The following is a 27,996-nucleotide window of genomic DNA, read 5'->3' as shown; positions in this document are numbered from 1 at the left end:
AAATTGCAGTGCTGCCAATGTCATCCCCTGCCAGCAGGACCAGTGGTCAGGGATGATGGGAATTGTAGTCCAAAAATAGCTGGAGACCCAAGTTTGGGAAGCCCTGTCCTAAAGGGACCATAAGAGAAGGAATGGGGGACTTGCAAGATGGTGTTAAGTGGTCAAACAATGTTCTTAAAGTAGCCGGAAGGATAGGAGTAAGAAGTCATCACGAGCAGAAGCTCTCTCACTACAGTGTGATAGCCATCTTGTCTCATGGTGTTAGATTTGTATGGCTCTTGCAATTTTGTGGCGTTTCAAAGAGCCCCGCAGAGAGCGAGAAAGGCCCGCTACAAAAGTTAATACTTACTTTCCTTATGCAGCAAAATAATGAATAGGAGGGTTTATCCTAGAGACCTTTTGGCTCAGAGGAATGTGTGTGTGAGGGAAGATAATCTTGTTTGTCATCAGAGAAAGCAGGACAGAGTCGCACGAGAGGCCCCATTTGCCTTTTGCAGTTTGCGATAATATGGTAAAAAAAAGCGAGAGTCCAATTTCTGAGGCTTACTTATCTGCAAAGCAAGCAATTGTGCAAAAGAAAGAAAGAAATTGTTTGCGGGCTCATCTTTTGTTTAGACACACACCGGGTTTCTGTTTTGTTTTTAATTGCAAGCCTCAATTGCAATTTGAAGAGCATCACAGCTTCATTTAAAATGAAGATTTAAAAAGAAAATCGAAATGATGATGGAGGTTTGCAAACTGATCTAGATTAACCAGATCTGACTGTAGATAAATTGGGATTCTGACTCTCAGCATTCAAGCAGAATCCCAATTTTGTCTTTTGCAAGCTCTCCGTTTCCCTTCCTAACTGCCTGTGACACTGAGGAGGTTTTGCGAACCGAATCTCTGCCTCTGTGCAGCTTTGCCTGCTTTTTGTTCAGATGCACCTTTTAAAGAATAGCAGCGCGGTCCGATACCTGGCTACTCAGAAGTAAGCGCCGTTGATTTCAGCGGGACTTACTCCCGTGCAAGCATGTATGCAACAGCAGCTGGAATTTCCTTTTGAGCTATATGCCTCCAAGTAATTTTCAATGTAGTTTTCAAGTTTAATTACAGGGCTACTTAACCAAGTGCTTTTATTGACTAGGCATCCAAGCATAGATATTAACTGATTGCCTTTTGCCCAGAGTCTTTGGTAACACAGGGAGCTGGTCTATCTTGCTCAGGGCTGTCAATCCCAGGGGTATAGGATGGGAAAGCCCAGGGAAGCCGTGGCCCCAGGCACAAATTTTTGATTGGGCATGGGGGGGGGGATGTAACCTGGTCCCCTTATCAAAGCTGGAGCCATGAGGAGGCAAGCCAAGCCAATGCCAGAGAAGGGATGCTTGTATATGTCCCACCCCTGGGCTGGCCGAGAGCAAGAGTGAGGGCAACAGCGCTGCTGCTGCCACCCACCAAGGAGAGGTGAAATGTTCTGGCAGCTGCCTCCTTCAGGAATGGGGTGCCACATTCCACAGCTTTGCCCTCCTCGTCGGGCCACAGCGAGCCTCTTTCTCCCTCCCCTTACTTCACCTCACTTGTGTGGGAATGTTCAGGGATACAGGAGAGGATATATTGTTTGATTATATCCTTTCCAACTTGTGTGAACAAGTTATACAATTTAGCAGAGTAACATTCCCCTTTTTAAATTTGCACAGCGAATGCGTTTGCTCAGGCTCACTAAAGCCTCTAAAATACGTTTTCCTTTTGGTAATTCCCCATTTAAAGGTAAAGGGACCCCTGACCATTAGGTCCAGTTGTGGCCAACTCTGGGGTTGCGGTGCTCATCTCGCTTTATTGGCCGAGGGAGCCAGCGTACAGCTTCCAGGTCATGTGGCCAGCATGACTAAGCCGCTTCTGGCGAACCAGAGCAGTGCACGGAATCGCCGTTTACCTTCCCGCCAGAGTGGTACCTATTTATCTACTTGCACTTGATGTGCTTTCGAAACTGCTAGGTTGGCAGGAGCAGGGACTGAGCAACAGGAGCTCACCATGTCGCGGGGATTCGAATCGCCGACCTTCCGATCGGCAAGTCCTAGGCTCTGTGGTTTAACCCACAGCGCCATCCGCGTCCCAATTCCCCACTTAGTCCCTCATAAAAAGATAGACACAATACAGGCTTCTATAAAAGTGTAAAAAGAGTTTACTCGCACATTCTGTTCACAATTGGATCCCAGAAGGCAGACTTAAGTTACAAAAGTAATATACACCTGTAAACTATCCCATAAGGAGACAGCTCCTTTGTCCTCTCTTGGCTGCAAGCCAAGAGAGCATCTTAGGCTAAGCAGATGTTGCTTCTTCGATGAATGTGGTCAGAGAGAGAGAAATGGCTGACCAGTCCTGTTCTTTTGTGAGGTCACGCCTGACTCTAGTCACATGCAGAGGAAGTCTGTCACAGTCTAGGAGAAACAGGAAGTTCCGATTGGCTGGTCCAGACATCCCCTTTTATGTCCACTCTAGGGATATTGTACTTGACTGCTCTTGTGTTTCACATCCCACAACTTGCCAATGGCTCAGACTGCCATGGCTCAGTCAGTGGTGAGAGCTGGGGCTGGTGTGGCCACTCTCGAGGTCCAACCCCCTCCCAGCGCACACACATGCCCCCTCCGGCTGCTAAGACCACAGGTCTGCCCTGAATGGCAGCAGCTGTCCAGGTTTTCAGCATCTCTCAGCCTGACCTGCAGATGTCAAGGACTGAATTTGAGAAAAGGCAGATACTCTGACTCAGAGCTATACATGTCACTTCTCTTGTACCCATCCTATAGTATCAATTTGCCAGGATCTGGTAATAATAATAATAATAATAATAATAATAATAATAATAATAATAATAATAATAATAATAATATCCCACACATCTGGGTGGGTTTCCCCAGCCACTCTGGGTGGCTTCCAACCAAAGATTAAAAATACATTAAAACATCAGTCATTAAAAACCTCCCTAAACAGGGCTGCCTTCAGATGTCTTCTAAACGTCACATAGTTGTTTATTTCCTTGACATCTGATGGGAGGGCATTCCACAGGGCGAGCGCCACTACCGAGAAGGCCCTCTGCCTGGTTCACTATAATTTTGCTTCTCGCAATGAGGGAATTGCCAGAAGGCCCTCAGACCTGGACCTCAGTGTCCGGGCAGAATGATGGGGGTGGAGACGCTCCTTCAGGTATACTGGGCCGAGGCCATTTAGGGCTTTCAAGGTCAACACCAACACTTTGAATTGTGCTCAGAAATGTCCTAGGAGCCAATGTAGGTCTTTCAAGACCAGTGTTATGTGGTCTCAGCGGCCACACCCAGTCACCGGTCCATCTGACGCATTCTGGATTAGTTGTAGTTTCCAGGTCACCTTCAAAGGTAGCCCCACGTAGAGCAGGTTGCAGTAGTCCAAGAGGGAGATTTGACTCTGGCATTTTGGAATATTATTTTGGAATTTAAACCTCCTTGGTGACCAGGCTTACTGATGTGGAAACGTACCAAACGCTTAATGAGCGTTTTAGTTGCCCATTGATTGTATTTTGTATTTTATTGGTTTTAATTTGCGAATTGCCCAGAGGACATGGTTAATTGGGTGGTATATAAATGCCGAGAACAAGCATATGCTGTGCTATTTAAAAAACAACAACGAAACCTTCCAGCAGTGGATCAGGCAGCAAAATGATATAGTGCTCCTTCATTGTTGTTTGAAGCAGACATAGAACATCCTGGTCAGGTCCAGCTGTAGATGCTGCTGCCTCATCACTTCAGAAACGGCTGTGGTTGCTGAGACCAGTTTCATGGCAGCACAGGGAGATTTTAGATGGTCAGGGCCTGACTGCATGGGGTGTGTGAGGGAGCAGGGATAGAGATCTCACCCATGGGTTGTGTGGAACATGGGTAGGCAAACTAAGGCCCGGGGGCCGGATCTGGCCCAATCGCCTTCTAAATCCAGCCCGCAAACAGTCTGGGAATCAGCGTATTTTTACATGAGTAGAATGTGTCCTTTTATTTAAAATGCATCTTTGGGTTATTTGTGGGGCCTGCCTGGTGTTTTTACATGAGTAGAAGGTGTGCTTTTATTTAAAATGCATCTCTGGGTTGTTTCTGGGGCATAGAAATTCATTCATTCCCTCCCCCCCCCCAAAAAAAATATAGTCTGGCCCCTCACAAGATCTGAGGGACAGTGGACCGCCTCCCCTGCTGAAAAAGTTTGCTGACCCCTGGTGTGGAACGTACCCCGCGATTCTCACAGCCAAATGTAGATTCGGTTCTCCTTTCTTTCAAAAGCTTACGTTCGAAAAATAAAAGCAGAGCACCCATCCCACAAATACCTTATGGGGGAAAATGGAAAATTTGTCAGGAAACACAGTAACGTTGCCAGCCTTGGTGCAGTAAACCGAGGATTTAGAAGAGGAACACCTGTAGAATCTTAAAAGGAACTTCCCAGCATCAAACAGAAAGTTCACATGAAACATTTAGCATAGATCTCTCTAATTGACAGAGGAACGGCATAAAAAAAGCACAATTTGCTACATCGCATTTTAACTAAGCAGGATGTGGTTGCACATACATACAAATTATCCCAGTATTCATACATCTATATAACAACAACCCCTTTTTTCTCTCCCTCTTACAGATGCAGGCTCTGGATCTGGGGATGGAGGTAGGAATGCTTTTATTAATTCTATTTTTCCACCACTGGAACCTGCTGACATCACTTGCCACATTGCAGTTAGGCGTGTTGGATAGTTGTTTTTGTACCACCCTGTATTGTTCAGACGAACTGATCCTCTGCATTTTTGTCAAACTCCAGCCTAATGATGAAGAGCTGGCTTGTTTTTGGAGATATGTGGAGGGCTGTATTACACTTGGTAAGAATTTGTATTATTCATGATTCAGCAAGGACTCTATCTCCATCTACTGTTACTAGAGCTCTTGTGGCACAGATGGTTTTATTTATTGTTATTACATTCTCAACGAACCCATAATAGGATTTTCCTCAGGACTTTTCTCCCGTGACTAACGTAGTCTTCCCAAACCATAAGGTGGAGGGAACTCACAGAAAAATTAGGAAGAAAGGCTATGGCTCTAAACGTGGCTGTGTCAAACAATTTGATTACAGCGTATTGCCATGTTGGTGCATTTAAAAAATATGCATTGCAAATATACTGACTCATCTTTCTAGGTCTTTTTATAAGTTGTGAGCGCAATCTGTCTGAAAGTAAATAAATAAATAAATATCTTTACTGCGGTCCATAGACCCACAAAACAGTTTCAAAACAAGATACAGTTAAAACAACCAAACAACAGGTGAAAGAGACCGAGGTAGTCGTTTTGTTATGTCTAGAGCATGATGGTCTTTGTTTCTTGCGACCTCCAAAAGAAACTTTGCCATGGTCAGTGTAATATCATTTGACCTATCCTCCAGAAGGTATTTAATATGGGAGGCTTCAGATTTTCCCAGCAAATTTGCTAGTAAGGGTTTGATCAGTTGATACCTTGCTTGCTCGTACTGCCCACAATGCAGTAGGATATGCTTCATGCAATCGGTGTCCTGAGAACATGAACAAAGCCTGTTCTGGCAGGAGATGCCTCTGAGTCTACCATTTAGAACTTCCGATGGAAATACATTTAACCTAGCTTTGGTAAATAAACACTGATAGGTGGGTATGGACAAATTCCTAAGGTATGAGGCTAATTGAAAGTCGTGCCCGTATTGGTTTCCAGCTGCAATCGGGCCACAGATTACATTGGATCTGGATCACAGGTTGCTATGTGAGATGTCCCAAAGCCTTTGCCTCAGGGATACAAGGGCGGTATCGTAGCCCAGTTGATACAAAAGGGATGGTGACAGTCCAATCGAGGTGGCTTTTCTGGCCATAGTTTTCGGCCGTGGGCTGATAAACTCCTCGTTGGTTAGATGTACAAGTAATCCCTTCCCCAGGCCAAATACTGAGATCTTAAGCCAGTATTCTCTGAAAGTAAGCATTTCATGGTGAAGTCATGTGCAGTTGTACATGAGCAGTTGTACACGAGCAGTATATAGTGAGACTTACTTGTGGTCAAATATCCACAAGTTAAGATGGTGCAGCTCCTTCTTTTTAACAGAAATTCATGTCACATTTGCTGGTACATTCATGGATATGAACAGGACTCCTGTTTAAATTTATGGGACTTAAAGTTGTTCTGCTTTTGCTTGAATGTGCTCAGGCTGTTTGTGCTTCTTCTGACAGAGGGGTGGTGAGTAACTTACGGAAGTTGCTCTTGTAGACGGCATGCTCAAAAACGGGGAAGGCATTCTCTTCAGGCTAGAATTGGGCGTTACATTTGCATTGTACACTTCCTCCTTGATGAGTTGGGCCAGGTTATTAACCATTCTTCCATTGCTCCATTCACAAGTGCACCCACGGGCCAGGTTCACTGTCTGCCCTCTCAGCATTCTTATCATTTGGGATAGGCTGAGAAGAATGAGGGGCGTGTCCAGCTTTACATTATTTTAGCAGCAAGCCTGCTGTGGACTTTCACTTCCTGCGTTTGGGGCATATTGTCCATTTTGGAATCCAGAAAGGTGCTTAATTGAAAGCCCAAAGCTTTGGCCTTTGTAGACCAAACTGCGCCAACTGGTGGTGGCACTCCATGAGTTCAGAGCAGAGAAATTCCCATCCCTTCCTTGAAGACGCCAAGGATTGAATGGGGACCTTGATTTGCAGCTGGAGGACTGTGCAAATCACTGATTGGAATAACTACTACTACTACTACTACTACTACTACTACTACTACCCCAACCATCTGGCTGGGTTGTCCCAGCTGCTCTGGGTGGCATCCAACATATATAAAAGCATAATAAAACATGAAACATTAAAAACTTCCCAATACAGGGCTGCCTTCAGATGGTCTTAGGATGGCAACAAAGGGCTGAAGTAGTAGCTCCCTAGAAGGTGTGGGTTTGTGGAAGAACACCAAATGGGATTTGTTATGAGGGGTAGGTCTGGCAGTGAGACTACCAAATGTAGGCTTGCCATATCCCCCAAAGTGAAAATCCAGAAAAAGTTGTTGAGCTTGAATATCCCCCCCCAAAAAAAAACCCCTGAAGTTTTGTGGCTTTTTTGGGGGGGGATTTTTATAGCTTTTCTTTATTGCTCTACTTGCCATATGTCAGGGTTTCCCCGGACATCAGCGAAAATCCACCCAGACACCGTTTTGACAGCCTGATTCCCAGATGTGTCTGGGATAACCCGGACTTCTGGCAGCCCTAAAATGAGAAACTCTTGTTTGCTGTGAAAGCAGGTTGACTGATGAATGTGGGCCACTGATCTCTTCACTGTTGACCCCAGCCTTGTCTAAAAAACTGTAGGCAGAATGGGATTTTTCAAAGTGATTGGATCCAATGTGATAGATTTAGCTTGACTCGTGTTGGTTGGGTTGACCTTCCCATACATGGGCCATCTTGGCTTCAGTATGTTATGTTCTTTTCCTTGGGCATGTTGTGCTTGCTCCTGAACTCCCTTTGTGTATCCCACTCGTACTTGGATGAGAGAGGCGTTAATTTTCGGTGTTTCCAACAGAAGCTCCTCCTAACACAGTGCGTTGATAAGCAAAAGTGACATTCACTATTATTTCTGTTCTTCTGTAATAGCACCACATTCATTTTGTCCCCATTGCCCATACTCATAGATTTCAGACTTAATATCACAGTACCTTGAAAGAATTCCATTCCTGGTATTTATGCTTGGTTATAGATGCTTCAATGTATTTGTATCTTTGTGGGTTTTTTCCAGTGTGATTTTTCCAACATTTCCAAAGGAAATGGATGACTTTGTGCTTGTCTCCATTTTGGTGGTGACTCAAAGCCTCATTATCCAAATAGCCTCATTCATCCAAACTGCCTGGCAGACATCAAAAAAAGTCTGTCAGATAAATGGGGCAGTTATTAACATAGAGTTACTCTGACATAAGACACACAAGAGACAAATAATGTTATTTTATGTAACTGGCAGATCCACGTAAGTGAGTTATGGATCAGAGAGGGTGCAGGAAATTCTGCTTTTATGCATCCGCTGTGCCTGAATGCAACTTGTTTAGCATCTTCTTATTTTTCGGGTGACTTTCTAAAACACGGATGCATCCTGAAGCAAAGCCACAATATTATATAAGGACCAGGGGACCCTGGAAGATGGAGAAGAACATCTGCCTGTGTCTGTTCCCATGCATTGGGCTGTCCTGCTGCAGCCAAGGTAGCTCAGTAGGGGCTCACTTTTGGTAGGAAGGCATTTGGTTGGGCTTCTCATGGCAAGGGATCCTCTATTCCAATTGCAATTTCCCTCCACCTCTTGCTTCCTGACACTAGCTGGGATTCTTTTCCTCTGTCTTCCAAGGTAGTCTCCTCCTCACAAGTCTGAGGTCTCCCTTTTCCTCTTATGGCTTTTCCTTTGTACTTGGCTTTCCTTCAGGGAAGCTGGATGTAAATGGAGACTTGGATGGATCAACGACCCTTTTTTCAGTCATTGGCCTGAGTGCCAATTTAGGAATAATAATAATAATAATTTATTACTTATACCCCACCCATCTGGCCGGGCTTCCCCAGCCACTCTGAGCATCTTCCAACAAGATATTAAAAACACAATAAAACATCAAGCATTAAAAACCTTCCCTAAACAGGGTTGCCTTCAGATGTCATCCTCCACCAGGGCCAGGGCTTATTCAGTGACGGCTCCAACATGGTGGAATACTCTGTCCCACAAGACTAGGGCCCTGCAGGACTTGATCTCCTTCCGCAGGTCCTGTAAGACAGAGGTATTCCACCATAGCTGTCAACGTTTCCCATTTTTTAAGGGAAATTCCCTTATTCCGAATCGATTCCTCGCAAGAAAAGGGAAAAGTTGACAGCTATGTATTCCACCTGGTCTTCAATTTGAATTAGCCTGATCCTCTATTCCCTTTCCTCTTCTATGAAGAAACCCTTTCAGGGACCCCACATTTAAATTCTTATTCACATACCTCCTTGCTGGCCCTAGTAGGATCAACTTGGCCAGTTAGCTCTGGTGATCATTCAATGTCCACTGACTAGGGTTTTTTATTCCAAAAATGACCCCTGAGTTTTTGAATTTTATTGATATTGATGCTGCATTTTATGTTGTATTCTATGCTGTTTTAAAGTCGCATTTTAATCAATGTTTTATATTTGCTGTTAGCCGCCCTGAGCCCGGTTTTTAAACCAGGAAGGGTGGGGTATAAATAAAAAATAAATTAGTATTCTATTTATTTATGTAAAAGTAAGATATTTGTTTATTTCCTTGACGTCTGATGGGAGGGCGTTCCACAGGGTGGGTGCCACTACCGAGAAGGCCCTCTGCCTGGTTCCCTGTAACCTCACTTGTCGCAGCGAGGGAAGCGCCAAAAGTCCTCGGAGCTGGACCTCAGTGTCTGGGCAGAATGATGGGGATGGAGATGCTCCTTCAGGTATACAGGGCTGAGGTGGTTTAGGAAGTGGGTGAGTGGAGTAGGAGAACCCACCCAATAGCCAGCAGACTAGCATCCGGTCTACTGCCTGAGCTTGCCAACTGAAGGGCAGGGCAGGCCGGGAGAACATAGACCTGCATCTTTAATCTGCATAGCCCCGCCTTATGTTGTTGCAACACTGAAGATAGACCAAGGAATGCTTTGCCATGGGCAGTGGGAAGGAGAAGCGAAACTATTTATATTGGCTCATCACAGAATATTTATTTTCAGGCAGTGGCTAAAATGCATGCAATAAGACACCGGGGGGGGGGGGTGGCTAAAGCATCAATTTTGTTCTTTAAAAATAAACCAAGAAGAAAGTTGGCCACTCTCCCTAGATAATGAATGCCGGCCTGAAAGAGCGCAGCAACTAAAAGCATGATTTCCAAACAATTTCAGATGAAAAGCACAGGCTGACAAAAGACAAGTAGAACAGGACCTCAGGGAATGCCTAGGCAGCTTTTTTGGAAAGTAGATCTGTGCAGGAGGCAGGATCAAGTCATTGCATCCCTTTTAAAGGTCTACAAAACTGCCCGGCTTGTATATAAAACCCTTGATTGAATAGACATCTAGTGCAGCTTCCAGGTGCAGAAGCACATTAATGTGCCAGAAAGAGGGGGTGGGCCAGGGGGAAAACAAACCTTGTTATTTAAACCTTCTCACAGCTTCCTCCTTTAGCAGGTATAAAGCCATGTAATAAAAACCATAATTTTATATGTCATTAAAGCAAGTGTTGGAAGAAGAAAAATTGATAAATGCTGAAGGAAGTGGGATGTTTTCAGAGACGTGCACCGCTGGAATTATTATCAAGTCAGGGCACTGATAAATTAAAGTCTGCAATATATTAAAAAACCCACTAGATTGATGTCTGAAAATGTTGTCATGGTGCACATTTTTGAGTGGCTAAAAGAAAGCCTCTCCAGTTGTTACACAAACAATGAGAGGGTTGGGTATGAATGCTTACTTCTTCATTCTGCTTATAGGGCGACGGAGGGAGGGGATATCAAATAGAAGGGGTAAAACTGAGTTACAAGTGTCCCCAATTTGTGGTGGTGTCAGGGACCATGCTGAGGGGAGGCCGCACTGAGAAGGAATGGTGGGAGCCTCCCCCTCCCCCTGCTCCTGATCAGGATCTTGAATCTTCCCAGGAGGAGTGGGACTGTATAGATTTGGAACAGGGGTTCACAGTGGGACATAGCTCAGAAGACAAAAGTTGGGAAGAACTGGGGAGTGAACAGCTAGGAGAAGATGAACTGGGAAAGAGAAAGCCTCCATCCGCCCAACCCAAGGTCACGATGAGCAGATATGGTGGCAGCACAGAAAGCAAAGTGGTTGTGAAATCAGGTTGCACGACGAGGTGACTCGAGGGTGAAAACCTTAATTGGGAGCACCTTTACTCCAAGAATGAACTCTTTGTTCTTTTGCTGTGATTATGAAAATCTCTTTAAATGGTAAGAGACTATTTTTGCTTTGTTCTGCTTATCCACGGCCGAAGGGAGGGAGGAAGCCGCTCCCCCAAAGCCTGACAGGTGGAGTGCTAATTTTCTTGGGGGATGGATTAGAACCAGGGTTCAAATCCCCATTTATCAATGAAGATCTCTAGTGACCTTGGACATGCCATGAAGATCATTGGTGGTGGCCTTGGGCATTGTTTCTCAGAGCACCTCATTCACAGAAGCATAGACACAAGAGGATGGAGATCTCATGTTGTTTTTGTTGTTTAGTCATTTAGTCGTGTCCGACTCTTCTTGACCCCATGGACCAGAGCACGCCAGGCACTCCTGTCTTCCACTGCCTCCCGCAGTTTGGTCAAACTCATGCTTGTAGCTTCGAGAACACTGTCCAACCATCTCGTCCTCTGTCGTCCCCTTCTCCTTGTGCCCTCAGTCATTCCCAACATCAGGGTCTTTTCCAGGGAGTCTTCTCTTCTCATGAGGTGGCCAAAGTATTGGAGCCTCAGCTTCAGGATCTGTCCTTCCAGTGAGCACTCAGGGCTGATTTCCTTAAGAATGGATAGGTTGGATCTTCTTGCAGACCATGGAACTCTCAAGAGTCCCATGGAGATTTCATACCCTCCAACATTTCTCTGATGAAAATTGGGATGTCCTATTCAATTATTATTATTATTATTATTATTATTATTATTATTATTATTATTATTATTATTTATTACTACTACCCCGTCCATCTCACTGGGTTACCAAAGCCACTCTGGGTGGCTTTCGACATATATAGAATCATAAGAAAACATTAGAAAATATTTTAAACCTTCCCTGTACTTCAGATGTCTGCTAGAGCAGTGTTTCCCAACCGGTGTTCCGCGGCACACTACTGTGCCGTGAGACATCGGCTGGTGTGCCGTGGGAGGGAGGCGGGCGAGTCGGGCGGCGAGAGGCGGCGGCGGCGAGGATCCGCGTCGAGCCGGGGGCGGCTCCGCGGTGGTGGTGCCGAGCGGCGGGGCAGCGCGCGCAAAAGGGAGGAGCGCGAGACAGCGGAGGAGGAGGAGGCCGGCATGTCCGGGCAGCAGCAGCAACAGCAGCAGCAGCAACTCCCGGCGACGGCTCCTCAAGCCCCGCCGCCGCCCCCTCCTCCGCCCGCTATCGCCGCCACCACCACAACAGCCGCCGCCGCCTCAGCTGCCGCCGTCCCTCAGTCCCTCGCTCTGCTGCCTCCTCCCACCCCGGCAAGGGGGAGGGAAAAAACTTTCACTTTTGTGCGTCCCTCCCAGCGTGACGCTGCGCGCTGACGTCACGGGGCGGGGCTTTAATGGTGGTGTGCCGCGAGATTTTTTTCCGGTAAGCAGGTGTGCCGTTGCCCAAAAACGTTTGGGAAACACTGTGCTAGAGGTTATATAGTAACTTATCTCCTTGGCCCGGGGATCACATAACTCCATACCCTCCAACATTACTTCAATGGAAATAGGGACGTTCTAATGAAAATCATGGCATTCTGGGATCAAATCAGAAACCAGAACGGCTTCTGTAAATCCGGAACAGTCCCTGGAAAATAGTGAAACTTGGAGGGTCTGAGATTTGCATATGCAAATTTATATGAATAGATGCACATTTAGAAATACACACTATAATTTGAACAGAAGTGCAGTACGTCTTCCCATAATGGGGAAGATTGTCACCTTTGCCTCTGCTTTCTGGGTGCTGTTGAGTGTACCTCACTCAGCAGACTCTATGGCCTCTCATTTTAGGATATTTTATCAAACTTAGGGTTGCCATATGTCCGGAATTTCCTGGTCATAGCTGGGATTCAGCTATCTGTAACAGCGCCTGGGTGGAAATTGCTTAAATGTCTGGAAAAATCCAGGTGTATGGCAACCCTATGTCAACTTTGAACCAGACTTAAATCAGATAGGCCTCATGAACACCCTGTTTAATCTCATGTAAGCCACACTGAATGTTGTGAAGAAAGGTTTTAATGTGATATATATATATATATATATATATATATATATATATATACACACACACACACACACACACACACATATACACATACACACACACACACACACACACACACACGCACACAGTGGTGCCTCGCAAGACAAAATTAATTCGTTCCATGAATTTTTTCGTCAAGCGAATTTTTCATCTTGCGAAGCACGGTTTCCCATAGGAAAGCATTGAAAATCAATTAATGCGTTCCTATGGTCAAAAAAAGTCCAAACAAAGCCAAATTTGGTACAACAAGAGTTTATTAAGTGCTCTTTAAAGTCACACATACTGTAAAGAGCATTTCAAAATTCAAACCCAGAATTTTTTTTAAAAAAACAGCAGAGTGGCGCAATGGTCACAGAAATTCATAAAAATGCAGAAAAAAACCCACAAGCTTCCAGATTCTTGCAAACCCCTCCCCAACTGTTTCCCCAGCCACCCAGCACACAAAAATTCAAATCCAGAAATTGTTTTAAAAAACAGCAGAGTGGCCCAATGGTCACAGAAATTCATAAAAATGCAGGGGGGAAAACCACAAGCTTCCAGATTCTTGCAAACCCCTCCCCAACTGTTCCTGCAGCTACCCAGCACACAGAAATTCAAATCCAGAAATTGTTTTAAAAAACAGCAGAGTGGCCCAATGGTCACAGAACATCATAAAAATGCAGAAAAAAACACACAAGCTTCCAGATTCTTGCAAACCCCTTCCCAACACCAAGTCCTTGAATTCCAAACACCCCAACCCAAAATCCAACCCCCCCCAAAAAAAAAAAGTTTTAAAAGCTTAAGTTACCAAATGGCTGCAAAAGAAGTTTTGGAAAAGCTTCAAAAATCACCAAAGTCTTTAAAAACCTCAAAAAAGGCTACTATGTACACTGCCTTCTATGAGTTGCTCCTCAAAGTCAAGTCGCAACTGTAATAACGGTGTTAAGAAAAAGGAAACAAACTTGCAAGACGTTTTCGTCTTGCAAAGCAAGCCCATAGGGAAATTCGTCTTGCGAAGCAGCTGGAAAACGGAAAACCCTTTCGTCTAGCGAGTTTTCCGTCTTGTGAGGCATTCGTCTTGCGGGGCACCACTGTATTTGCAACAGCAGAGCAACCAACTCTAGGAGAACCAAAAAAACTCATTCCAAGTTTTCATGATGAAGAACAATTAGTGAAGGAATTCAAAACTGTCCTGGCTGCTGCTTGTGTCCCTCCTCACATTAAAATAATACATTTATGTGGCACAATCATGTAATACATTGCTACTTTCTGCCTATTGATACATTTCATTGTCTCCTTTCGACGTTCCCACTTTTCATATACTTGCCGCTGGTCCCTGATAAATGGAGAGCGATATATTTTTTAATTATATGTAGCAGGCCTTCAAAATGTGTGCAGGGAGTTTAAGCCAGGATATAGCTGATCTTTTTTAGTGTGTGGCAGCTTATGACAGGCAGGAAGGTTTTTAAATGGAGCTAGGCTGAGATTGCTCAGAAAATACTTTTCTGAGACGTCCTCTGAGAATTTTAGTCTTGAGGCTCTCTTCCCCCAAACTGCAGGCAAATATCCTCATGGAGAGATTTATTTCCCCCTCCTCCACCAGAAAGAAAAAAGAAAAAAATCACTTCTCTGCCGAAGAATAAGGGAGAGAGTTTTGGGTTCAGCTTTGAATATAGCCTTAATATTGTTTCATATTAATTTTACCATGGTTGGAGGAAGCAATTTGCCTCACCCCTCCTCCTCCATTTCTCCTTTATAACCCCACTGCTGCCTTCATCCACCAATATGAACTTGCAGTGAAGTTTCGTTTGATAGTTAGAGAGCTAAGCTTTGTTAGAATAGAGTTTTCCGAGGCCTGCTCATTTTCACACTGCCGAAGAGTTCTGCCTTGCCCCTATTTTGCCACCTACAAGTAGGGTCGGGACACGGGTGGCGCTGTGGGTTAAACCACAGAGCCTAGGACTTGCCGATCAGAAGGTTGGCGGTTTGAATCCCCATGACAGGGTGAGCTCCCGTTGCTCTGTCCCAGCTCCTGCCAACCTAGCAGTTCGAAAGCACGTCAAAGTGCAAGTAGATAAATAGGTACTGCTCCGGCGGGAAGGTAAACGGTGTTTCCGTGTGCTGCTCTGGTTCGCCAGAAGCAGCTTAGTCATGCTGGCCACATGACCCGGAAGCTGTACGCCAGCTCCCTTGGCCTATAGAGTGAGATGAACGCCGCAACCCCAGAATCAGCCACGACTGGACCTAATGGTCAGGGGTCCCTTTACCTTTACTACAAGTAGGGTCAATAGTTTTGAGACGCTGTTTTCATTACACACTTAAAAACAGAGATGGGGAGTTTTTGCATTTGATTTGGTTGTGTTTGTGTGTGTTTAAAGAGACAGTTAATTTGAGGACGGTAACACAGTGCGCCATGAAAAGATGGGGAACCTTGCAGTCTATTAAACCAGAGTTTTTGCCTATTTTTCTATGAACACACCCTTATACTGTAAGTAGCAGCATGATTAATCCTGCCTCGATGTTCTGTATTTGGATGCTGTGGCAGTAATGCACTGCTCTGATTCACATTTGTTCCACATATTTCCCCCCCCCTCTCTCTCCCTCCTTAAAAAAAAAGAACAGCAGGAAAAAAACTGCTACGTTGACCCAAATACATTTGTACCTGTCTTGATGCTATTTCAGTGTGAATAACTGTTAAATTCAGGAAGGCTGTTTTCTTCCCTACTTCTGCTTTTCTGAAAAACAAAGAACCCCAAAAAACCTTTGCTTTATTGCCTGCTTGATTGATAGGCAGGGCTAGAGAGAGCACAATGAACATTGCTGTAAACACCTCCTGAGCAATAGCACTTGAGCCAAAATACTCAATAAGAGCCCAAGTGTGCATTGATTTGAATGGAGCTGTGTATAAATGTGTTACTAAAGCACAATAGTTTCACAATGGACGGGAAAATAATGAGAAAGGGGCAATGCAACCGGAAAACGCAATTTGATTCAGGCTCCTTTTCTTTTCTTCCCCTCCCCTCTATCTTAGAGTGACTACCTATTGTAGATAATATGGTGGTACGTCATAGGGATTTGGAAAGGTTGACTAGTCCTGGCACTTTTTATTTTATTTTATTTATTTACCAAAGTTCATTACCTGAATTCTCCCCCCTCCACCCTTCTTTTGGTTGCATTTTGTCCTGTACTGGATTTCCAGAAGGGTGTATTAATAAGCCAACCATGCTTAAAACTTTAATAGGGCATTCAAGATCCAGTCGATAGAATAGCTGAGGCAGCATTTGCTATCTGGGAAGTGATGGAATGGGAGCTGTGTGCCGGTGCATTTTGTCTTCATGTGCATACATTCTCGCAGTGCTATTTTTTTTTTAGAAAAAAGAGGTGCCAGAACTCACCATGAATGCTGCTATGTATTCAGTGGTCTGTGCCCACCTGAGCTTGAGTCTGGACTGAGGATTCTGAGCCCCTGTGTTCTGATTCGATACATGATATCCAGTCAAGTAGCATTACTAGGCTGTGGGCTACTGGTATTGGCTCTTCGCATCTTGGGGGGTTTAGACAGCCAATCGCATTGAGAGTGGGAGTGGCCCAGGCCTTCAGAAATGTATATACGCAGTGGCTTTGCCCTTATTCAGTTCTGTTGGTGCAAAAAAGTCTCTTGCTGTTACCACAGTGTCTCGCCTCGTAGAGACCCATGTACACTTCAAACGCCTCCCTCGCTCTCTAATAACGGCAATGGCGCCCACCTGAGAGGTGCCAGAACTGAGTTCCATTGAGTTGATGACTTATGAGTCATTATTTGTTTGGACAGAAACGAACCACAAGCCCGGGTTTGGATGACACAAGAAGCCAGGTTATTCCAATAATAATAATAATAATAATAATAATAATAATAATAATAATAATAATAATATCTTATTATTATTTATACCCAGCACATCTGGCTGGGTTTCCCCAGCCGCTCTTGTCATCTTTATTTTTTTTAAAAAAAGATATTTATTGAAAGTTTTTAAGATATAACAGAAAAAAAGAAAAATAGACATACAAAAAAAAACACAGTTAAAAACACACATTAATTTTCAATAACTTAACTTCCATACACTTATTTCCTCCGACCTCCTCATACCTCCCTTCTTTGTATTCCAGTTCGATTTGTTAGTTCAGCAAATCCTTACCATTAAACTTTAACCCATTTGTGAAACCTTTTCTTTTCATATCTCTTAAAGCATTACAGCTGGAAACCGCTTATTTTCTATCCAACATCCTTCTAACATTCATTAATTTTACAATGTTTCTGTAAATAGTCTTTAAATTTCTTCCAGTCTTCTTTCACCGACTCTTCTCCCTGGTCTCGGATTCTGCCCGTCATTTCTGCCAGTTCCATGTAGTCCATCACCTTCATCTGCCATTCTTCCAGAGTGGGTAGATCTTGTGTCTTCCAATACTTTGCAATAAGTATTCTTGCTGCTGTTGTTGCATACATAAAAAAAGTTTTATCCTTCTTTGGCACCAATTGGCCGACAATGGCCAGGAGAAAGGCCTCTGGTTTCTTCAGGAAGGTATAATTAAATACCTTTTTCAATTCATTATATATCATTTCCCAGAAAGCCTTAATCCTTGGGCACTTCCACCAAAGGTGAAAGAATGTACCTTCAGTTTCTTTACATTTCCAACATTTATTATCGGGCAAATGATAGATTTTTGCAAGCTTGACTGGTGTCATGTACCACCTGTATATCATTTTCATAATATTCTCTCTTAGGGCATTACATGCCGTAAACTTCATACCTCTTGTCATCTTTAGTATGGCAGGGATGCCATAGGGACCCTTGAAGGAGCATGACCTAGCACACTGTTCGTTACTATTAAACCATGGTTTGTTTTAAACTATGGTTTAATGTAACATGGAGGCGCAGATTGCAGCTATAACAAAGGCGGCATTTTTTCATCTCCGCCAAGCTAAGCAGTTGGCTCCTTACCTCTCTCGCCCTGACCTAGCCACTGTGATCCATGCGACGGTCACCTCCAGACTGGATTATTGTAACTCGCTCTACGTGGGGCTGCCCTTGAGACTGACCCAGAAACTCCAGCGGGTGCAGAATGCCGCAGCGAGACTCCTTACGGGGTCTTCGCTGCGGGATCACATTCATCCGGTGCTATACCAGCTGCACTGGCTCCCGGTGGAGTACAGGATCAGGTTTAAGGTGCTGGTTTTAACCTTCAAAGCCCTACACGGCCTAGGACCCTCGTATCTACGGGACCGCCTCTCCTGGTATGCCCCACAGAGGAACTTACGGTCCTCAAATAAAAACATCTTGAAGGTCCCAGGCCACAGAGAGGTTAGGCTGGCCTCAACTAGAGCCAGGGCTTTTTCGGCTGCGGCTCCAACCTGGTGGAACGCTCTGTCACAAGAGACAAGGGCCCTGCAGGACTTGACATCTTTCCGCAGGGCCTGCAAGACAGAGCTGTTCCACCAGGCCTTTGGTTAGGGCACAGCCTGACTCCCTCCTTTGGCAATCTTTACAATACTTTAGTTTATGGTTGCCATCAATTTTGATTTTAATTAATTCTTATGATGTTTTTATAATGTTGCACTATTTTAGTGTTGTTAGCCGCCCTGAGCCCGGCTTCGGCTGGGGAGGGCGGGATATAAATAAAATTTATTATTATTATTATTATGTCTACTGGACCACAGCCAGCAAGCCTATGTATGACTTCGTGTATGGGACCCTGTGAAATCTGCATAAATATAGGTTTGCTCCCTTTTAAATTCAGGCCCAGTGTGCAGCTCAGCACCCCTCCCTCCCCCCCCCCTTGGAATTCAGTCTTTGCAAATTTTCATGTGAACTTCTGGACACCGGAATATGCAGATCTTTCTTATCTTACTAATGTAGAATCATGGGATCATAGAATTTTAGTGTTGGAGGAGATCCACTAGCTTTTACACTTTCCATAGTTTGTGACACAGTTCTTTCCTCAAATACCATACCAAAATACATTTGGAAAATGCATATTTTGAGAAAGAAATGCATTTTTTGGCATATATAGTTTGATAGAAAAGGTGTTTTGAAATGTGAGTTATGAGAAAAAAAATGTTTTAAAATATTTTATGCGTTTGAATGCAATGCTTTGTGAGGATTTTGACTCAATGACCCTCATAATCCCTTCCAACTCTACAGTTCTACGATTTTATGAGTCTATGAATCCACTCTTGCTCTCCTTAGGACTTCATATCTAGGATGTTAAATGCCAAAATCAATAGCTTTTCTGTGCCCTTTCCTTAAACTATTTTCTGATGTTATAGGATTCTTCCCCCACTGAGCCCCATCTGGAACTCCCTGGAGTTATCAAAGTACCAATAAGTTGAGGCTAGTTGAAAAAGTATTTTAAAAAGGCTCACATGTTCCTTCAAATTCAGCTTATATTTTGCAGGCCTATGCTGGGTTTCCACAAAATGGAAAAGGTCATTTTGGCGAATATATAGGTATGATTGGCCCTTTCCCTTGAAAATTTAAACCAAAATGAGTTTTTTGGACTTCAGAGCATCTCTTCTCTGTTCTTGAGTGGCAAACTGTACCACATACATTTTGTAGCTAAGACATTGACAATTAGCTGGGATGAATTGGTTCTGAGAGTGGAGAGAGAAGAGCTTTGTGGAGAAGCTGAAATTTGGGTTGTAGGTATGGAGACTGACAGTGGATTAATTTTGGAAGGGAGGATGGATTACCCACCACACCCCACTTCTAACCCAGTGGTTTAATCCACTACTCACCCACAAACTACACTACATAAACACTGAGTGCCCAACAAGCTGCAAGTAAAATATTAAAAGGTAAAGGGACCCCTGACCATTAGGTCCAGTCGTGACCCACTCTGGGGTTGTGGTGCTCATCTTGCTTTATTGGCTGAGGGAACCGGCGTACAGCTTCCGGGTCATGTGGCCAGCATGACTAAGCCGCTTCTGGCGAACCAGAGCAGCGCACGGAAATGCCGTTTACCTTCCCGCCGGAGCGGTACCTATTTATCTGCTTGCACTTTGACGTGCTTTCGAACTGCTAGGTTGGTAGGAGCAGGGACCGAGCAATGGGAACTCACCCCGTCGTGGGGATTCAAACCGCCAACCTTCTGATCAGCAAGCCCTAGGCTCTGTGGTTTAACCCACAGCGCCACCCATGTCCCACAGTAAAATATTAGGCTATAACAATGGCACTCTAGACAAGGGGTAGTCAGCCTTTTTATATCTACCGCCCATGAATACATCTTTCTTGATGGTAAAATTTCCTTACCGCCCACCAGTGCTCAATGGAAGGAGGATTCAACTTGTGCTGTGGAACCCCCTACCGCCCACCTAGAATCCTGAAACACCCACTAGTGGGTGGTAGGGACCAGGTTGATAAGCCTTGCTCTAGACAAAGGGATTGGGTCTTAGGTGGTGGCAGTGGCGTAGCGTGGGTTGTCAGCACCCGGGGCAAGGCAAGTAATTTGCGCCCCCTAACCCGTGGATTTTAGTAGGGGCAGAGAGCAGCGAGTGCGAGCGCCCCCCCCAGATGTTACGCCCGGTGCGGCCGACCCCCCTGCACCCCCAACGCTACACCACTGTGTGGTGGAATAGAGAAAAAGCAGAGGTAGGAAAATATGAAATATTTGGTGACAGGTCATATCAACAAGGGAGCAAGAGTTTCTACCCAAACTGCTGCTTTTCATTTGAACTAGGTTTATATGTTTACACACATTTTTGTCAACATTGGTTGGAGAACTGCATTGCAAAGTTTACATAAGGATTTTTGTGGTTTGGTTCTCATACTGTTTTGACACATGAGGAATTTGGTAAATTCGGCTTTAAATGCAAACTGAATCAAATTTCTTCCTCACTCATAGTCCTAACCCAGAGATACTTTCAAAATCAAATCAGACAACTACCCCCATGTCTCCGATCTTAATTTCTGGTATCAGCAGACCATAATAATAATAATAATAATAATAATAATAATAATAATAATAATAATAATTTAAGCCGTAATGAAAATTCAACAGCATTTCTCTGAAACTGTCCTAATGCACACATTTGTGTATGCAATTTTCCCTAAAGTGAAGCATTTTTTATATTTTGCTTTCACTCATCTGTGTGTGTGTTTTGCACACTTCCCCCCTGCTGTGTGCAATTTTGTACACATTACTTGGTTGAAAAACTGCGCTGCAAAATTCTGAGAAGTGCCAGTTTTGAAGGACGAAGGGGCTTTGGTCCGTATACGGTTTCAGTAAGTGCGAATGCGGGAGGTTCGGCTTTAAATGTGGATGGAATTGAATTTCTGCTCCACTGTGCTGCTATCCTAACTGGGTATGCCGTGAGTGTGTGCCTACTGTAACCACATGAGCGAGGCTACCTGCGAGGGGCTTTCTGCTTTCCTAAAATCTTGCTCCCACTGCAGCTTGAAAATGTTGAGATCGCCCTTAGAAGCAGGAGTTCCATGTCACACCATAGCGATCTAGAGCAAAATAACAGAGTGCTTTTCTATACTAAAAGAAAACTTAATCAAAATAGGAGCAGGCACAGCTCGTTTATCTTGGAGGCCATGACAGAGCACTATCTAGTGTTGGAATCCATTTACGTGAATGGTAGAAAAGTGTGGCTTATGCGCTGCTGCTTGTCTGGATCAGCTGTTTCTCCCCCCCCCAAAAAAAATAAGCTGCCCGGAATCAACAGTCCCTAACCCCCCCCCTTTTCAGTCTGTTTACCCTCATTTAGCCACTCAGATCAGCCAAAAATTAAGCAACGCCACTTGTAATCTGATCAAAGGTGAAGGAGAGTCAGAGTGAAAGTCCGTCTCTTTTGCAATCTCCATGAGAGCTGGAGACGTCAATGGCTTGGTATGGTGTGCAGCTAATTTCACATAGGGCTGCTCTGTGTTGTGTGGGATGTAATATGACTGAGCCTCAATCTGGTAGATCCAGGTTTCGAACAATGGTAGCAAGAAGCCCTTTGCCCCATCATCATATTTCCTTTGGCTCCTTATCATATCCATTTATAGCAGCATGTAACAAGCACTGCCGCTCTTTCAATGTGAACCTTTCTCAACACATGACCATTATTTAATTTATTTATTAGCTATTGATTTCCTTCATCTCGCGTTTTTCCACTCGGGAGACAAACTGATTTGAGCGGCTTGAGTTCTGAGCTCTGTTTTCTAATGCTACAGCTTAGCTGATGGCCGTTAAGAAGGCACTTTGAAATGCAGCAGAACCTAACCCCATGAAACAGAACTAGCCCTTCAGTTTTGTTTTATTTCTGAAAAGTCTGCAGGTATCCCCTGCTGCAGATATTAATAATGTGCAGCATGAAGCAATTGAATGCATAAAAGCCACTCCTTTACAAAATAAATAAATAAATTCCAGACCCACAAGTGTCAATCAAATCTTTACTAACCAGAACTTATTCAAAACAGGTACAAAAACATCAATGTTGCATCCAGAAAATTGTATAAAGCATATGCACAGTCAAGCATAGGTTCTTCTTCTTAAATATATATCATAATTACGATCAGAGCAAAATTCAAATCTCTGCCTCTCCCATAGCTTGCATTAGCCTGTATTCACCCTAAGACTAACAGGCAACTCCTTGTAAGGTGGAGATTTGGAATTGAATACCCTCACATGATCTAAGGTTAAACACTCATGTGGTATCTAGCAAAGAACAACAACAACAGTTAATTATCAACCCAGCCAGACCTCAAAGAGCTCTCTTCTTTTTTAGTATATTGCAATGGAATGTACATACAGGCATTCTTCATTTATTTCAGTGTGCAATTAAACAATTATACTTAACATTCCCTGGTTTGTTCATGTTTTAGAATAATAATTTTTAAAAGACTTGGGAAAGCATGGGGGATCTTTTGATTATTCAGTGCAAAGAGGGATATGTGGGAAAAGGATAATGGCATTTGTTGCGACCATAGATACTCCTCCCCTTCCCATCTCCTTAAATCCAGAATATAATGGAAAGAAAATCACGAGACTTTGTGACATAGAGTGCAAAGTAGCGTTAACTCAGATGGATGTGAAATAGAATTTGGAAAGGCAGAACCTGGTCCTAACTAATCTCTGTGTTGAGTGGGCAAGTTGCAGAGCAACCATAACCCTCCATATGCTGGCTGGGGACATCTGCTGGCCAGGGGCACCAACTATACAACTATTAAAGGCTCATAGAAGCATCCTTCATCACCTCCCTGCCCCTCAAAGAAGCATAAGTACCTTGGATGGGATGAAGGCTATCGTAGAAGCAGGCATGGAAAAATGAGAGGGACAAGAACAAGGCAGGAGTTGGAGAACCTGCAGGAAAGTGACCTTTTCTTCATACATCGTTAGGCTTAGAATGGCTGACTACCCTTTTCCCTTGTGGATTCGACTGCATTGCAGAGAGAGGAAGCACTATAGTTCTGTGGTAAGAGTGTCTGCTTTGGATGCAGAAGGCTCCAGGTTCAATCCCTGGCCTCTCCAGGTACAGCTGGGAGAGACTCTCTTGCCTGAAAGATTGGAGAAGCCATTGTCTGGGTCAGTCTAAGGCAGCACCCTATGATCCTAGAGCAACAGAAAGTGTGTCTGTGTCTTGCGAATGCTACATACGGTGAAAGGCATATGCCTCGAAATCCCGTGTGGTATAACAGATCTGCAAACACCTTGACAAATATCTTCTCTTTGTGACAGAATTTCGCTTTCAAATTAATCTGTTGCATGAGGCTGCTGCCATTTGGATCTCAGCAGCAAAGATAAATTATGCCAAAATGAAAAGTGGAAGGGGGTGGGGGGAGCCAGTCTAGACAAAAAGAACCGTATGCCAGTGACAGTCACCAGAGAGTTTGTGTAAGCTTTGATTTGTGACTGGCCAAATTAATTCCTTTTTCTTTTTCTTCCTTGCCTCGATACATTTTCTCTTTCTTTTTCCAGCAAGGGGCCTAACCAGCGCTAGTTTAAAACCCCTTTAGCAACTTCAGATTTCATTAAGTATATCACAGAGAGCACTGAATTCCCGTCTTCTCTTTGGAAGATGGTGGAAACCTGCCCTTTCCTAGGCCCTTGTTATAATCACAGGTTTGCCACATAGTTTAGCAACACACAACACAGGATTAGCAGCAAAGAACTCCTGAGGCCACTCTTCAGCTAATATGGATGACACCAACAACAACAGAGAAGAAAATGAGGGACCAGGAAATGCATTTAGCCTAAGGGGACTCGGAGAGGCTGAATTCTGAAGCTGGCTTGTATTAGCTTCAATAATAAGTTCAATTCCTAATATTTGGAGGCTGTGGGAGAGAGAGAGGCTTGTGTCTTTGTTATTTGGCATGAGTGTTAAAGATTGGATTAAGGTAGGCACTTTTAGGATTGTGACACATTTGAGTTGAAGCATAGGAGCCAACTCCTAGGGGACAAGGCCCCTTTGGCCCCCTCAATAAAATATTTGAGAAGGCTGGGCCCCTCCAAAATTGATGGGCATTGCCATTCAAATTATGTGTATGCACCTCATCTTGTGATCATGTGGGGCAGGGCTTGCCTGTCCCCCCCCCCCATATTTTATTCAAGTTGGCACCCCTGAGTTGAAGCAATATCTTGTTGGGATTCAGGCTTCAATGTGTCAAGCTGCCCCAGGGCCAGTCCTACTATTAGGCAGAGTAAAATGGCCTTCTCCAGCAGCAGATGCTGAAAGATGGAGAGCAATGGCAAAGTGTTGGAGGACAGAGTTCTGTGTGCCACATGGCCTCCTCTAAGCTAGCCTGCTGCTGTCAGATGTAGCTGGGGATACTGAGCTATCACCATCAGTGCTGAGGTATGTTTCAACTGCCAGTTCAGTTGGCTTCTGTACATGGAATGGGAGATGGTGCCATTTTGCTCTTCACCTCAGGCAGCAAACTATCTTGTCCTTTCTAGAGTCTCATAAAGTGAAACCTGTTCTTGCCAACCAACGTTCTTGATGAAAAGGACAAGAAATTCACTGGGCCTGGTCTATTATGTTGAAGGACCTGAAGATATTCTCTGTGAAACTTGAAGTACATGCTAAGCTCTCCTTGACAGCAAAACACCACCTCTCCTCATAGCTTTTGTATCTGGAGATAGACTGTTCCTTGGACAGTTCGATATTCCATGTGCTTGCTCAGAAGGAAGTCTCATTAATTGCAGTGGGGCTTACTCTGAAGTAAGGAGAGTGTCCTCAATCTGATATACGCATTGCCTTTGCTTAATTGACAGGCCGCGCTTATGCATTTGTATGAGTCTTTTTGCTGCAATATTCACCACACACACACACACTTTAATCCAGTCAGTTTATTGCATTAAAAAAAATGTATATCACAACCGAAGCAATTTTGTGAAACTGGCTGTAATGCAATATCTGCTTATAAGTGCCTTGGGGATGTGAGACAGAGGCAAACTGCTTACCGCGTGAGAAATCGGCACAACACCATGCAATAATGTTGCAGTGTGAAGAGTCACGGAAGCGCCAGAGCCTGGTTGTGGATCAAATTGTTGTGTTGGTAATTAGAAAACAATAAGACCAGTGGCATAGCGTGGGGGGTGCAGGGGGGGCCGGCCGCACCGGGCGTAACATCTGGGGGGGGCGCACGCTCGCACTTGCAGCTCTCTGCTCCTACCTGGCTCACTCACTCTCTCTCACCGCAGTGCTGGCTGTGCGAATCCGATCCGAGCTGCCGGGTCGCCGCCCACTGTGGAGGGGGAGGTTGCCAGGCGTGCGTTGCGTTGCGGAGCGGAGAGAGAGCGAGGGAGGGACTATCTGGGGGAGGGACAGTGCAGCGGCCGCCCAGCGCAGCGCTGAGCACGGGAGAGAATCAGACCAGCCCAGGCAGCAGCAAGAAGAAGCTGGCAGCGACGGCAGGATAGGGGTTAGGGGGCGCAAATTACTTGCCTTGCCCCACGCTACGCCGCTGAATAAGACTACATGCAGTTGAGCCAAGATGTATTAAAAGTCGGGTAGCAATTCCCCCTTAACGCTGACTAGAAAAGAAACAACCGGAACAGAGGAAACCGGAAAGCATTGTTTATCTGTCCTCATTACAAGGTCTGTTTGAATAACTGCATGTCACCTCAGCCTGTTTAACCTTTTGTGAAAACAATGCACCTTAAAGAAGAGCCATTGGATATTTGGTGCACAGTGTTGCATATAAAAATCTTGCATGCATATAGCTATAGCTAGAGGATAAAGAATGCATAGACCAACCTCATTAAATTACTGGCCCATCACCCAGATTACAGTATTCAAAACATCCCATGCTTTGGACATTTTAAAATAACATGCCCTGAAAATCAGGCCTGAAATATTCTCCCAAGGGTTACCAGAAATGGACTGAGAATGGATGTTTTGGATCTTTGTGTGAATGCATGAATTGAACAGCAGCTTTGGTTCTCGGTTGCCCTTTGTTCCAGAAACCCTACTGAGAACATTTTCATGTTTTTGCTCTAGATCCCAGGTGGAGAACGATATTTATGGGGGCCAAAATTTACTCCCACCCCAGCTCAGGCCTCTCTATTGGGTCCTCGGAGCTTTCACTCTGGCCTTTGGGACTCTTGCGAGGCCACACAACCCTCTCACTAGGCCTCTGTTCTCACTGGATCTGCTCCATACCCCCCTTCTGCCTGCCCTGAATGTATCCTTGAACTCTGGTGCAGCTTCTTCCTTGCTCGGATGGAGAACAGAGAAGGGGCCTGTGAATGCGTGTAGACGTCAGCCCACAAACTTCCTGGCATAGAAAGAACAAAAATGTGCAACATGAGCAGCTGTGATTGGTCAGGCAGTACAAACCCAATCCTGCAGGGGTAGACGGCATGGTGCCCTGCAGGTGGTTGTTGGACTCCAACCACCAGCAGCCTCATCCAGTGTGTCCAATAATAAGGGGTGATAGGAATTGTAGTCCTATGACTACAACTCAGGTAGGACCCACAAGTTGCATACTAAATGCTCCACTACAAATGTGATACAAGCAGAAGAAGCAGGTGTGTAGCATGCCCTACACCATAGGAGAAGGCCCATGAAAGCAAATTGCAGCTGTGTTCAGAGGCAATGCTAAGCCACAAACCAGGGGTGGAGAATCTTAGTACCAGTCAGTGGCATAGCGTTGGTTGCTGGTGCCCAGGGCCCCACATCAACCAAGCCTATGCTAGAGCCCAGGCCTTAACTTCACATTGGGTGGTTGTAGTACTTTGAATCCTTGTTGTTTGCACCATAGCCTGAGTACTATATTGTTTGGACCACATCACTTGTTTCTGATCCTGCTGAACTCAGTCATTTTAACTGTGTCGTGCAGGTATGGCTAACATTTCCCCAAATGGGTTAACTGATGTTGAAAACCCCATGCACCTTACAGTCAGGAGTTCCATGGCACCACGGGCTATTTTTTATTTTAAAAAAGTTATCCTGAACTCAGTAGTAACTAGCTGATTTTTTTAATAAAAGAGAGCAAGAAAGAAAATGCACTTTTATAAGCCTCTGAAAATATGTATTATTAAAACAGGCAAATCCTAAAGCATTCTCAAATCCACAGGAAAGGAGCTCAGATGACTCAAAAGCCGAGTAAATTGCTAGCAGTCGTGGGGAGACAGAAATCCAAAAGGGAATTCCAGCTCGGAGAGAGAAGAGGTAGTACGATAGAAAGTAACGAATTGCATTTAATTATTATTTTTTATATTGGCTAGTTACACGAGGGGAGAGAAGGAAGATTATACATACGTATCATCATTTAAAATACTCAGATCACTGGATGGGTGAATTGTATAAACACCACAGAGGAGGAGGGAAGGCCCTTTAGCTGATCAAATTAGAACAACCGCCACCTGAAGTATATTGGGTGAACCCAAGAGAATGAGTATCTGTTATCTATTGCTTGTCTTGCTTCAGTATCTCAGATATTGGGGGGGGGGTATTGTTGTTGTTGGCTCCTGTCTGTCTCAAGAGACAATGGAGTGTGACTCCGGGGGTGACTGTGGGGTTGCTGCGCTCATCTCGCTTCCAGGCCGAGGGAGCTGGCATCTGTCCACAGACAGCTTTCCGGGTCTTGTGGCCAGCATGACTAAAC

The 27,996-nt window shown here is 44.5% G+C and overlaps 1 protein-coding gene across 1 annotated transcript in view; it reads left to right on the top strand.

Annotated features, from left to right (window-relative positions):
* The window catches only part of TMEFF2 (transmembrane protein with EGF like and two follistatin like domains 2), a 250,204-nt gene that overhangs the window by 34,097 nt on the left and 188,111 nt on the right, over positions 1-27,996 (top strand). The window contains exon 4 of the mRNA XM_081182183.1: positions 4,627-4,653. Within this exon, the coding sequence (XP_081038309.1) occupies positions 4,627-4,653 (27 nt within the window). The remainder of the gene's footprint in view (positions 1-4,626; positions 4,654-27,996) is intronic.

This window comes from Podarcis bocagei (assembly GCF_964188305.1).
Source record: "Podarcis bocagei genome assembly, chromosome: 1".
Lineage (NCBI taxonomy): Eukaryota > Metazoa > Chordata > Lepidosauria > Squamata > Lacertidae > Podarcis > Podarcis bocagei.
The sequence above is the reverse complement of the archived record's forward strand: the minus strand, read 5'-3'. Positions and strand labels throughout refer to the sequence as shown.